The sequence below is a fragment of the Micrasema longulum genome, unplaced genomic scaffold (assembly GCF_059751315.1).
Source record: "Micrasema longulum isolate JH-2025_06_02 unplaced genomic scaffold, ASM5975131v1 h1tg000501l, whole genome shotgun sequence".
NCBI lineage: Eukaryota > Metazoa > Arthropoda > Insecta > Trichoptera > Brachycentridae > Micrasema > Micrasema longulum.
The window spans coordinates 222,368-236,919 of NW_028277698.1; the positions used below are offsets into that span (position 1 = coordinate 222,368).

At 31.0% G+C, this 14,552-nt stretch overlaps 1 protein-coding gene across 3 annotated transcripts in view; it reads left to right on the plus strand.

Moving 5' to 3' along the window:
* The window catches only part of LOC148281041 (guanine nucleotide-binding protein G(q) subunit alpha), a 32,373-nt gene extending 23,951 nt beyond the window's left edge, over nucleotides 1-8,422 (plus strand). For all 3 annotated transcript variants that reach the window (XM_088227360.1, XM_088227362.1, XM_088227361.1), the window contains one exon: nucleotides 5,987-8,422. In XM_088227360.1, coding sequence (XP_088083486.1) covers nucleotides 5,987-6,069 — 83 coding nt within the window. In that variant the 3' untranslated portion in view covers nucleotides 6,070-8,422. The remainder of the gene's footprint in view (nucleotides 1-5,986) is intronic.
* Nucleotides 8,423-14,552: the final 6,130 nt, after the last annotated feature.

The following is a 14,552-nucleotide window of genomic DNA, read 5'->3' on the forward strand; positions in this document are numbered from 1 at the left end:
TTGTGTTTTGCGCCGTCAAGGATACAATTATGCAAACTGCCTTGAAGGAATTCAACTTAGCGTAAAAAATGTTTTATCCATTGGGAAACACAACATGTAAATATTATCACTATTTTCTTATACATATGTAAATGTATCAATCCCCCCCTACTACTAAAAAGTTTCATATTTGATGTGACTGTTATTCTTGTAAAAATATTTTTAAAAACCTAGTTTTACACGCACATTCAAATTCGAATTGTATTTCACATAAACAGGAATGTATTGAATATTTATTTTAAAATAGAAAATAAATTTTTCGGAATATTAATTGATTGAGCATGATTATCTTCACTGTGTTTATAAATCGCGCATTTTTCCCTTTCTAAAGAGTTCTTATATGTTGATTCCTATATTTTTCTGTTCCCATTTATTTTAATCTTAGAATTATTGGTACCGAGAGAATGGACAAAAGCTTTATGGTAAAGAATATCGCTCTGAGTAATTATGTGCCAGAAAAGTTATGGATTTTATACTTTTTATATAACTATGGCAGAATTTTATTTGGAAAGTTAAAGATTATTGAAAAAAACGTTAACAAAATTTTGCTATTTTTGCCAGTATATGCAATACAAAATCATAAATCTCAACCCGACAAGGAAGTTCAGTGGTTTTTTTATTTGTTAATGTATTAAAGCTTAATTTTTATGTATGCCATCGCTATGATTTTTTCATGTTTTGTAATTTTGAAATTTCACCACCAATGACGTCACAAGTTCAAATCGGTAAGTTTTCCTGACGTTTAAAACGAGAACCCCATATCTGTCAAAACACACTGAATTATGATAAACATGGCTACCCAAAAACTAGAAATCTATCACAATTCATATCATCACTATAATTGATCGGTTATTGGTGACATGAACCCGAGACGTTTCGAAAGTAGTTAATTTTTATAAACATTGAAATTTATTTTTGAGAAACTTTGCCGTAAAATTATTATTTATTATATACGCCCAGAGGGTGTAAATAATAAATCAAATAAAATAATACTCCAATTTTTCCGCGTGTAAGAAAACATTTTTTATATCCAATTTAGCGTAGCACTGAACTTCCTCATTACCCAATGAGGACCTAATTAGATAAAACAAATACTGACTGGATAGAATGATATTATAATTCTACTGATTTTATTATTTTTGTTTTGTGATCTCTAATAATTAGATCATTTTTACTTTTTTTTTGTTATGCCTTTGATAGATAATATATTTTTACAGCACACAAAATTTTATTTATTTTTAGCATTACTAATATTTTCCTTTATGTTTAATATGCAAATTAGTTTATATTATGGAATGGAATGCTTATGTCTCTATTTGTTTTTGTGCTTTTTAATAACAGTGCATGATGATTAATAAACAATACTTGTTACTTCAGTTCTTTTTTTCTTCCTTTCTTCCTTTCTTCCTTTCTTCCTTTCTTCCTTTCTTCCTTTCTTCCTTTCACCATTCACCACACCACACTCATTATTATTCTACAGAACAAATCTAATTTTCTATAAATTCATATTGTCATTTTGCAAGAAGAGTCTAGACTCTTAAAACTCATTTACAATGCTAATGAATACATCGTTCGTAGATAAGTCCATGAATTCGCCAAAATTTTAAATGACATTGTACTTTTCGCAATAATTGGGTTTTTGAAAATATTCAAATGGGAAAAATTACAAGTAGACATTTTATAATTTATGCCTCTCTCCTTCGAACTAACAATATTATTGAATTACCTACATATGTATGTATTCAATTCTGAGTGCTATATCATAAACTATTCACCATCATCATCAAACACCTGGTGGTGCATAGGGCACTACACTGGTATATTGCAGGGGCGAACCGTGTATAGAAGCGATTATGCGCAGCTTACCATTATATTTGACTAACCATTATAATGTTTTACTGTAATTTTATTTACAGAAAAACAAAAAAATTATTATTATTTATTCTAAATCATTTCCACCATTTGTACTTTTATCCTAATATAAATATTAATATTAATAAAGCGCGCTCAGCACCTGCGGTGAGCCAAGAAACTAGCTGATTATTCCAGCTTATTTTTTCATACAAATAAGTATACTATATTTTGAATGTCTTAACCCTAGTGCGGATTTTTTCTCCTAGATTAAAACTTGCAGATTACAGAAATTATTTGAAGATTCTTGACTTGGAAAACAGTATTTCAAACATTAATTCTTAAGGGCTATTTTTCTTTGAAATGGTACTTTTGACATAAGACCATAATTACATTCATGCGTCATATTGCAGGACATATAGCGCTCGACGCGGCCGTTTTTAGCACTATTAATTTCTAGAACAATTCAGCCAGTTAACATTTCAATTGAATATTTTATATCGACTGAATCGTAGTGCTATTTTTTTTATATTTTTTAATGAGTTACGTATTGAAGTAATTGATAATATATATTTATAATATAATATATTACGAAGTTACGTCGTTTGAGTTGATTTCATGGATGAGAGTTGTATCACACAGAACCACAGAAAATATATGATATTTTTTTATAGGTTACCTGTAAATAAAATCACCATTCGCCACTGGTATACCGCAACATATCGTCGGCGGCAATCCATCACCGCATTGCTCTAATTTGACCACTTAATAGGAGAGAGATTGAAAAGTTTTTTTTATGTGTGCTTAATAAAATAATGGATTTCTATTTACATTACATTAGGTAAATCTTACTTCATACATCGCACCTTTAGGATGAAAACAACTCAACTCAAAAAATCAACTTTTTGCAAAAGAAGAATGTAAATTGTGACACCTTCGTAGTCTTTCGTCGATTGTTTCATATTTTTCAAAGTAAGCACCAAATTTTGAGTTAAAAATTATACCGAAGGCTTTCAGCTATGAGCCTATGAAAAAAAGCGTACTAAAAATATATTATCATAAGTTTAAACAAGACAGTTATTTAATAAGTCATTATTAAATTGAAAATAAAACAAACAAAAGCTTTTTGATAAATAAGATAATGACATCATTTTTATTAGGTCAAATCAGGTCACCAAACACATGTTTTTATTTATTCATGAAATGACTAAAACGTAAATAAGTCACTAAGATTATCGGTAAGTCAGAACGAAACAATCACAAAGCTAATAAAATAATTTTAATATTTCAAAAAATAAAGTAAACATGCCATTTGTATTGGAATAAATCTAATCAACCGGCTTTCGGTCACTATATGTTTGTCTGCGTTGTGTCCTTCACACAGCAATGTAAACACAACTCTAATTGCGTTGCTTCCCTACTGACACAGAATCTAAATTCTCTTATTAAAGTGACCGATGTAACGGTTTTTTCCTATTCCCACCCAAATGTTGCGTAGTGTTCATTGAAGTCGTTTTATGATCTTAACTCATTTTAAGCTTTTTTGAGTTAAGTCGTTTTCGTCCTAAAAGTGCGACATAATGTTTTTTTTCGTTTTTTTTTTACTAGCATATTTGAATATATTTACCGCCAAATGACATAACTGAATGAAGTAGGCAGTGATATTAAATATGCGGTGATGGATTGCTTGGTCATTTTTTTGTTACATGAAGGTAAGATGATGAAGTCCATCAACTATGAAATATTCTAGTGTAAAAATGCATTTTAAATTAATATTTTATGTGACGAATCGAACCTGAGACCGTCCTCTTGCCTGGTAGGCAGACGCACCAATTAATCAAAATAAATTATTAAAGTCACCTTGGTTAATTTCTCTCAGAGAGTTCTGATTTTAGTTCCAATACCTAATATTATAAAAACTATCAGTAAATGTATAAAAAATATCATAAAAAATTATGCATTGTAAAAAAATAATCCAATAATGCAAAACATAATATCAAATCTTCTGTATCTCTTCTTTGCTGTTTGTGTACCTCATGAAATGTGAATTGTTTGCATTAAATATGTCACCAATAAACTTAACAAGTACATAAATATACACCAGTGGCGAGCGGTGAGTTTAATAATATTTGGCAGATTTATATATCGCCATTTTTGTGAAAAATCGCCTCAAGGGCGCTTTACAATTGTATATTTAAACTTACATTCTAACTAAGCTTAAGTGACATATTATGTTTTCTGATTTACAATTGGTAAGCTGCGAAAATTCTGATAAAATATCCATAGCGGCAGTATGGCACATCCTAAAGAAGGACTATTTTATATTTGATAAATAATCCATAGCATGGTGCTAGCGGCTAGTAGTTACGGTTAAAATATTTTCTAATTTAACACAAACATTTTGATTACAAAAAAAATGCATTAATAAAAAAAACGGAATTGAAAAAAAAAATCCTTACCCTGGTTACTATAAAACAAACATTCTAACAAAAACTAAGAAAATTTCATGTACTAATATAGCCGTTGAAAAACTGATTTATAAAATTGTATTATTCATTAGTGTACTAATACTTATTTTCTTACTTGCTATTATTGTAACTTCTCTTAAAAAAAGACACTATTTCTTATTAAATAATATAAAAACGAATTAATTATAAAGTATTCTTCACCGAGTACCATAGTTCACTAAACAGAACATAATAACCATTCTTTTATTTACCTTTATATCACTTTAATATTTACAAAAGGATGTAAGTTATACTTTTTATAACTCTCATCACTATTTACTATTAATTCACTAGTAACGTTTTTATCATAACTCAAACATTATTTTTGAAGTTAAAATACCGAAGAATTCAACCATTGAACTGTCATCGTCTGTTTGCATAAAAATATTTTACCTTTCATATATATTTTATTTTTGTTTAGTGAATCTTTGTTTTTTAAAACCCACAAAAGGATTTATACTGATATGCCTGTATTAAAGATTATAATGTCTGTTTGTTGTATTATTTATTTTAAAATAAATTCACTTTCAAACCATCGAACAGGACACACCAAAATCTAATGACCTTGTTAAGACATAATAATCTCTTAATAAGTTATCTCTTTCTCACATATACCAGGTGCGTATAATATAGCAATGGGTACCATCGAAAATAATTGTCACTTTTGAAATAAGCGACATCACTTATAAATTTTCAAAAATCACATTTGTCATGATAAATCTTTCACATAATCATTTCTTTAGTCAAAATAAGATATAAAAAAAACATCAATAAATCTATATTAATCGCCTGCCATTAGAAACTAATACATACAAACAACTGTGATCCGAGTGCACATCCGCTAGGTGTCATATTTAGCCAGTAGCATTTGTGCTGGCGTGGGCCGCCCTACCGCGGTAAAGTTATTGTTTTTAAAAAATATTTTTATAAATAATATATGCATATGTATGATAATAAGGGTCATCCTTTCATATATTATTGTTATTTCATATACTTTTTCATTATTATTGTTAAATTAAATATATAAATTTTAAAATGCCACTTTATAAGTTATTATTAATGTTTATGTTAATGTAAAATGACGCTTGGTAAGTTATCCTTTTATCATTATTTATATTTATGATAAAACAGCAGTTTAAGTTATATTTTCATAAATTAATGTTGATGTGAATAATAAAAGATAGCTTTATAAGTTATCCACAGTTTTATTATTAAAATAAGCAATAACAATATTAAAAATAATTTCCGGACTACTTTATGTTAGAAAATAATAGGCAATATAACATCGAAATTTATCTGTGCCTGCGTTGCTCGCCACTGTAAATTAGTTTCTAAAAGTTCGGTTAATTTGATTAGTAATGTAAGTATGTCCGAATCCATTCTCAAATAGATTCTTTAAAAATATCTGACAGTTGTATTAAAATTTTGTCTCTCTGGTATACTAGTTAAAACAAAATATGATCTATGTATTTTTCAAAAGAGCGAAATTATGATTTTTACCAAAGGTCTTTAACGTCGGTATTCTCAGTAGTATACTTATTTGCTTTGTCCTGAATGTCAGTAACAGAGAGTGTATTACTTCCTTCCAGACACGGAGAACATCAGATTTGTGTTTGCAGCTGTAAAGGACACCATCCTGCAGTCCAACCTGAAGGAATACAACTTGGTGTAATGGACCGTGAAGAAGAGAACTGCGACAGAAGATAGTCAGGTGGCCAGGAGATTCTCCCGCCAGACTTTGCACATATATTAAATAAAACTTTATGTGGATTCAACGGTTCCTAAGCTCGCACAAAGTGATATGGTGTGCAAAACTTTTTTAATAGGGCTTATTATATTCTTGCGATATGCGAAGCTTGGGTAAATGTTTCATATTCTCGAGAGTGGAATTTTGATGAAATCCATTTTTGTTTTCGCGCAAATATTTATGAACTAAGGTTTAGTGTTTTTTAAGTTGAAAATATTTATTTTGAAAAAGTGTTACTATCCGAATGTTTCGCCTGTAAAATTTAATTTTACTTCTCGGTTAATATTGTTTAGTCGGGCGATCGGAAGGATTTCCTCCATTGAACAGAATTCTGTGTCTCATCATTGCGAGGATCTTGTCTCCGACACCCATTTAGCGATAAGAGTTATGTGTATAAAAGATTCAGTCAAAATTTTATTGTCATAGTTTTGTTATTTTTTTACGCAGCTTGTTTATTGAATAATTAATTTTATTTTACAAATTCAAATTCTAGGATTATTGTTACGCGAATCGATATCTATTTATTTCTGAGAAGGAAGAGCTTCTCTCGGTGGTTGCCTGTATTAGATGTTCTACAGATTGGGTCAATTGTGTAAATATAAAGGCAGCGCTTTGAGAGGGCTCTTCTATTCTCGTTGCCAAAATTGTACGCTCTAACAAGTACTACTGTCCTTCTAACAAACTTCATTCCGTTGAAATTAATTTTAAGTTTTATCTTTTCTATCTTAAGGAGCACAAGTAATTTCTGTGATTTGTTGATGATTTTATTCTTTTATCGTTTGTTTTTCTCGAAATATATATAAGTCGAGATAAATCTTAGGAGCCGTTGACACATATAATCCTTACACCCATTCATGCATACAATTACTTGGTTATCGGGTGACCTCCCCGCTTCGTACGTATCGTTATTCGGATCGCTATTATTATTTGTAATTTTTATATCGGTAATAATAGTTTGCAGCGCGGTGGCACCCGAACAGCCAGAAGTGTGCATGGGATATATATATAAATGAAATAGCTTTAAGTCATTTTAACCTATGGATACATTATTGGAAAGATTAAGGAGAGGAGTGGTGAGAAGCAGCGATGTCCTGCACGGGATCTGGGTGAGGCTGGTGTTCCAATCGAGTTGGGAATATTGGCACTCGCCGCCGACCAAACTACTTCACCCTTCTGTTTTCTCATTCACCTTATTATTTGTGATCCGCCATCTCAGTCGTGCCGGAAAACGACTTTCTGTTATTTTGAAAGTGTTGGCCATTTATTGGGTGTAATCTTTTTCAGGAAAGAATGTACGGGAAATGTCACTTCACGGGGGTTATGGTGAGTGCGGACGGTTTTATGATTGGTAGCGCACATAACTGTTGTCTGCGCACACTTCTCTCGGGGAGTGCTATTTTTCCATCTCCTATGATCCGTTGTCTTTTCCGATTATATAGATTGCACGCGCGTGTTTACTTTGTCCAGACTTACGGGATGTGTGAGGTGTTTCCGAAACACTTCACAACTGCTGTTCGTTAACCTTTGGGTCGTTACAGGCCTTCCCGGTATCACAATATAATAAGTTGAAAGTTGTAGTCAGAATAAGTTAAGGGTTTTTGTAATTAACAATAAATTATTTGGCAATGTTTATTCAGTGTACATTTTTGCTATTAAATACGTGTTCTATTTTTTTAATCTAAAATTTAGAACAGAATAAGTTTTTTACTACCACCTACTCATTTGATGGTAAATCTGCGAACATTTCCTATTGAAGTCTGAACATATTGAGGGCCGTGGAAAGTCAGGTTAGGATTGGTCACGGTGAAGTGTGTCGTATTAACTTTCAGAAGCATTTTCTCCGTATATTGGCTACGTTTCTTTCATTGTAAATTTAGTCTTTGAGTGAGAGAGCCAATTGCTCGGAGGCTAAAGACAATCGGATGTATTTTACTTAATGTAAATGTAAATGTATTATGTAACCTAACCTGACGTTAGTGACTGTCTCATTCGTAGAGCTATTCTTACTATATAGAAATATTCGCACATTGATTTTGTTGTAGTTACAATCCTTTTCTAAGATAGTGGTATGAAACTACGTAATGCCTCCACATAATTATCGTGGCATATTCACAGTTCAGTGTGTAATTACTACTATTGCTGAAATTTATATGATAGTCTAATGTTGCTTTATTTTCTGTGGGAGATTGTGAAACTGTAGCTTAAGGTCAGACTGAGGAAGAATGTTTGATAAATATTGTAAATTATCATTTCTCATAAAATATAATTTTTTTCAGCATTTTACCTTTTATTTAAAGAGTGTTTTGTATTTAACCCCATTTTAAATTAAATTTCCCATAGTCTGCCTCGAATACCCTTCTGTTACCTCTTAAATTAAATGTTTCATAAGAAATTTGAGTGGACCGATATATATTTTTTTGCAAATTTAGATACGAAAGGGGTCTAAAAAGTTGCCTTTTGGATTACTTGGAACGTAAAAAATATTTTATGCTACTTTTGGCCCTTAACCAGAGCTTGACATTTTGAAGAAGACTATTTTTTACGTTAAATCAGCTGTCATTTCGTATATAAGTATGATAACCAGTCCGTAATGTGTATTAAATAAGTACTTAATTTTACATATATACTTGATTTCATATTCGCCAGATGCTCAACGGAATCAGTTTTGCAGAGTGTAAAATCTTTGTATTTTGGTCATTTGAAAACGTGTTCGAATTTCAAGTGTGATTAAGTTATATCTTTAATAACAATTAAAACAATTTTAAATATGTAATTGTGTTATTACATAAAAACAGAATAAATTCATCTAAACCTGTCACTAGACAGAGTGAGGGTAGATTGTCCTATATTCGGGGCACCATCAAAGCCTAGTGTGATTACACTATCGACTATCAAACACGTTATTAAGAACATACTTCACGTGAGATATAGCTTGCAAGATCTAAAGTCTGGAGATCAACCACTGATAATAGAAGTGTTGGCTATCATGAGTAGAGATGTGTAAAGAATTTGGGAAACCGTTTCAATGCCTTCTGTTAGCCACATTTGGTTTATTTAATTACTCAAGAAAAATATGGTGAATCCCAAAAGACTTAAGAAAAATATTTTACTTCGAACTACAGAATGCAAGAGTATGGAATTATTACCTGAACCCTTAACATCAAGATTCAATAGAAACACTTAACGACTTCCTGTAATTTTAATTGTGTGTAACCGATTCGGTTTTTCAGACTGATCAGCTACTCGGCAAGAATGCCATTGACTAGAACAAAATATGTAAAGCAAGTAATTAAGTTCGAAATCACATGCAACAAAGTATTTTCCATGTAAGTGTTGAAAGCATTAATTTTGACAGCAAGAAGGACAAGACATTAATAATTGGAAAAATAAGCCTGATCTGAAAATAGTCATTTAGGAACATATTTCCCCAATTTGTGAACCAAGTTTGCTTTATTTAGACCATACGACATCAATATCTGGAACTGGAAAATCAATTTCAGATTGGAGTGTCAATTATTTTTTTATCAATAACATTCTAACAAATCACAATTTTTTTATCCATCTAGATAGTAAATTATATTCCAGTCCAATTGGAAAAGCTTTGAAGCTTTGTCGATGCTTGCCAGTAGCAATATTTTTACCTGTACCCAGAAACTTACCACACCTTGAGAAAGAAGTTATAATTGGTTTGAGCTGGAACCAAAAATATTTGTATGATATGTGTCAGTCTGTTAGTTGGATACTGTTCACCGGTGTCCCGATTACAATGGGAAGTTAACAGAGTTATCTTCGACTGTATAAAGAAAAACCGATATTTGTGTACGAAAATGAGTATATTTGCGTGAACATTTAAAGTATATTCGTCTGTAACCTATAATTGAGCATGTTTAGAAGAAAAAATTGTATGCATATTCTGCTTTTCATAAAGAAAACTTAATTTTACTTTGTAGATAAAATTGAAGATAAATGTTAACTTCCCATTGTAATACGGGCCTAGAAATCGCAGAAACTGTTAACTGGAAAACATGGTACGCTTTTGATGCCTGACCACTGCAAATCGTGTGTTGACGCTCTATGTTGACAGTTGTAATCCATTAAATAGTTCAAAAATACTCGTGAAGTATAAAGTGTACGCACCAGTATGGTTCAATATACAGTTTATGAATTAATAAATTTCTCTGGGGGCTTTTGTGATTAAATAATATCAATATATGATCCTGTCACTCAGAAAAAAATTTTTTTTGAGCATACTGAAAATTTTATTTTCGCAATGGAATCATCGAGGCTCGAAAGAAAACAAATAACTCAGTAAGAGTATTTTGGTTACTGAAACCTAATTTTCAATCTACAGACTATATCGATACACGTATTTGGGTTAAATCCCAGGTAACACCACATTTAATTTGAAGTAAAATATCAGATAGCTTTTTGGAAGAAATTTGAATGAATCAAAGACTTTCTTTTAACTGTTACCTCTATCCCTTGCCCAGGGCCGGTTTTAGCACTACCAGCGCCCTGGGCGGGATTTCTACGACGCTCCCTATCTTCCACCACAAAAAGGCAAGGTTTATAATGAAATAACCATTTATTAAAAAAATACTAGTAAAATTGTACTTTTCTAGCCTTTCTATCAACAAACTCTTTTATTTAAATACTTAAGTTTATGTCTTCCGAAATTTCGTTTTCGATTGACAAAGATGCCAAGTTTGTCAATCTAGATTGTGATATTGTCGATCGTAGATAAGTTTTTATCAGTTTAAGCTTAGAAAAACTCCTTTCCCCACTAGCAACCGTTACAGATATTATGATCAATATTCGCAACACTATCCATACATTTGGATACAGTTCTTGTAAGTTACGATCTTTGATAAAATTCAAAACAATGACAGGATTAACCACATTCTGATCAGACAAAAATGATTTCAGACTTATAAGTTCATCACATAACATACAACCATCTATATCGGATTTAGAATCTACTGTTAATTTCAATTAGAAATTACCAGAGTTTGAGATGGTCTGGTTTTTCCGGAATCTTTTTAATATTTAACAAAAAAGACCGAGTACTCATTTATCTTTTTAAATCTTTCATTGAGTGAATTCATCAACTTCAAATTTCTTTTTTGGAGAAGTTATAGGCTCATCATGGGCCACTATAACAAGTTTGTCGCTAGATTTAGGAAATTTACGAGTAAGAGAGGATAAAATGGGGCGCTTGCAGCGCCTCTTTATATCTGGCGCCCTGGGCGGTCGCCCAACCGCCCCCTACCCTAACGCTGCTACTGCCCTTGCCACACGCAAGGTGTAGAACGCTGTGTAAAGATAGTAACAGGAGTTTCGATAACTTGGCACGAAACAAGAGATGGTGTTAAATGGACAAAAATAATATCAAGAACCATTGCCGTTATTTGAGAGTAAGAAACAATACAAAGCATAAAAATTGCTTTCATTTTCGTACTCAACCTTACGTAAAAGAATCAGAAAATGTTGTTTTTATAGTTATTTTTTTAAAAATATAAAAAAACATTGTATATTTTAAATGCATGTTTTTCTCTGGCAATCATTGTTTTATTATTTATGTTCTAGTTTTATTTTCATAAAAAAGTGAAATTTTATATTCCAAAACTTTATTGAAAAATACCAAAATGTATTATCTTCAAACCTCGGTTGATGGCCAAAAGTAGTATGGAATATTTTTTATGTTCAATGTGATCCAAAATGCAACTTTTTTGACCCCTTTCACTAATAACTAAAAAAAAAAACATTCATACATCAGCGGCCCACTCTAATGGTGATGCTCTAATGAACACCTTGTGAGTGCTTACCTATGTATATTACTGTTGACAGGGTCTACGTTCATGGCGCACGAAAATAATACGATAGTGTTGTGACGCTGCCTGGTTGAGTGTCGATATTTACAAATACATGCATAGATACAATCTTCACAATGTTATAATTATTGTATCGGAGGATAAAAGACATCTCTATAATTATTACTTTTTCTTTTTTTACCGGTTTGACTATTTTTACTTTTTAAATTAAAACATTATTTTTTTACTTTTTAATTACTTCCGACTCCATGTTTAATCATATTATCAAAAATGGGTTGGATTCAATAAAATACATACACTTTTATGGATAGAATGGCAAGGGCCCATCTGGTAAGACGTGGGAGTGGGGAATTTCTACCCCACCAGCACTTCTTACCGCACACGTCATGAATGTTAACCCTGTCTATAGTCAAATTTTTGACACGATAGACATACTTAAGAAATTCTAGGTTGTGTAGACCTGATTTGGTAGGATGCTTAGGAGCTGATGTCTGACAAAGGAGTCTAGAACCGTTTGTAGATACCATCTGCTACATTCAAATATGTAAGTATATTATACTTATTCTTAGCTATGTTTACTAAGAGGAGTTATTAGAAGGAATCAATGTATTGTGATATTGACTGGAACCCGAAACAACATGTACATACATATCATTGCCATACTTTTTCAACCTCGTATCCAAATATTTTTATTTATTTATTTTTGGATACTTCAATGTACTACTCATAATTGTACCAAATTTATATTTGAATAGCAATTAAAACATAGCTGCAAATAACGACGCAAGTTCCTCGCACCCTTGATATTTGACTCGCAGCTGCGAGGTCTTCGCACTTATGTTTAATTAATTATAAATTATAAGGGAATATTTTTCACTACCCATCGTCTGAGAAGCATTTCAGAAGGAAGACTGAAACTTGAAAAGCAATCACACTTAAAATGGTCGGCATATAAAATTTATGCAAGTGCAAGTTTGCACAAAATAAACACGAAATAAAAAAAATTACATGGCAAATCACAATGTTGGTGCTTTAGAGATCAATTTTATAAAATTTGTATGTTAAAGAAAGCCCCTTCTGAAAAAATATTATAATCCATTGATGTTACAAGAACTGGACCATTTTGAATGAAGTACCATCACACTATTGCTGAAAAACTAAATAATATGTATATTTATTTATTTATTTATTAACGAACATTGTCCATATTTACAATTTATAGGGTTTAAATATTACAACAAAAGAATAGTTTAAAACATTTTTAAAAAAAGAAAAGAAGCATTGACAAACATAAGGGACATCAAGACAAGATCTGGAATATTTGTTTAGTGCTCGTTTAAATCGTTGTAAACTTAAACCAAAAAAGTCCAGATCTTGTCTTGAGATAATAATACGATAAAGACGGGTCATTGGAGAATCAAGGCCATAGTTTGTTCTATGCTGATCGATGAACAGTACTTCATTGTTTCTCAACCTACGAGTCGGAATATTGAATTTTACTTGTCCCAGTAATGGATGGAACATCGATTATACTATTTAGTATGCCGAACATATATATGGAATCAATATTAGTTCTATGTTTATGTAGACTAGAAATATTGAACATTGACTCTATCAGCATAAGAATAATTACCTCTCTTTAGTCTAGTGGCCGTAAAAATGAACATAAAATTTTATTCAAAAGATACTAGAGAAATTTAATATTTACTACCTAAATTCTCTTCATTTAAAAAAAAATATATAGTTCCATAAAAATAGTTTTCAACAAAAAAATTCAAATTTTTTTAAATAATAATCGAAGGCATAATTTCACGTAGAATCAAAGAAAAATATGTAGGTATTTTAAAATGCTTGTATTTCTTTTCAAAACCAAAAATTTAAGATTTAGCCGCGGCCTTTCTTATGTTAAATTTATTATCTTCAAATTATTAGAATAAAATTTTACTTTAATACTTGGTCTTTAAATAGGAATCGATGTACCAAAGTTTGGTCTAAATCTGCCGGTCGAAAAGTAATTATATTTTAGTTATATAAAACTGTGAAGTATATTTTTTAACAGAAATACCTTTAAAAAATATTGTTTTTATCTAATGAATGTTTCCTTATTTTTTTTATTTGCGCGATTTTGAAAAAGTATCATTTTAAAATGGCAAAATCATATGATTTCCTCATTTTATGTGTGTTTTAATAGACTACAGCCCTAATACTGCCACTTAATATCTGAAAATTCTTCATAGAAAGGTGTAATAAAATTATTGTTAGTTGCACCTAAAAAGGGTGTTTTGTAAGTATTTATGAAATGGCATTCACACATTTCTCATTTTAAAAATCAACCATGGTAAATTGGTTGTTTTTTCCTCCTACTGCAAACCCGATAAAAAGTTGTTTTTACTAAATTACTGCACATAAGGTATTACGAGCATGACCACATGGTGACTGACAGTGGGCACTGTCGCGAAACTCTTCTGTTTTCAAGTAAATATGGTTGCGTTGATTATATTTTAGCCCCAAAAGATATCGACACTGGAAAGGAAAAAGTTACCAAGTTACATGTAATAATTTTACGGAAAAGCCAAT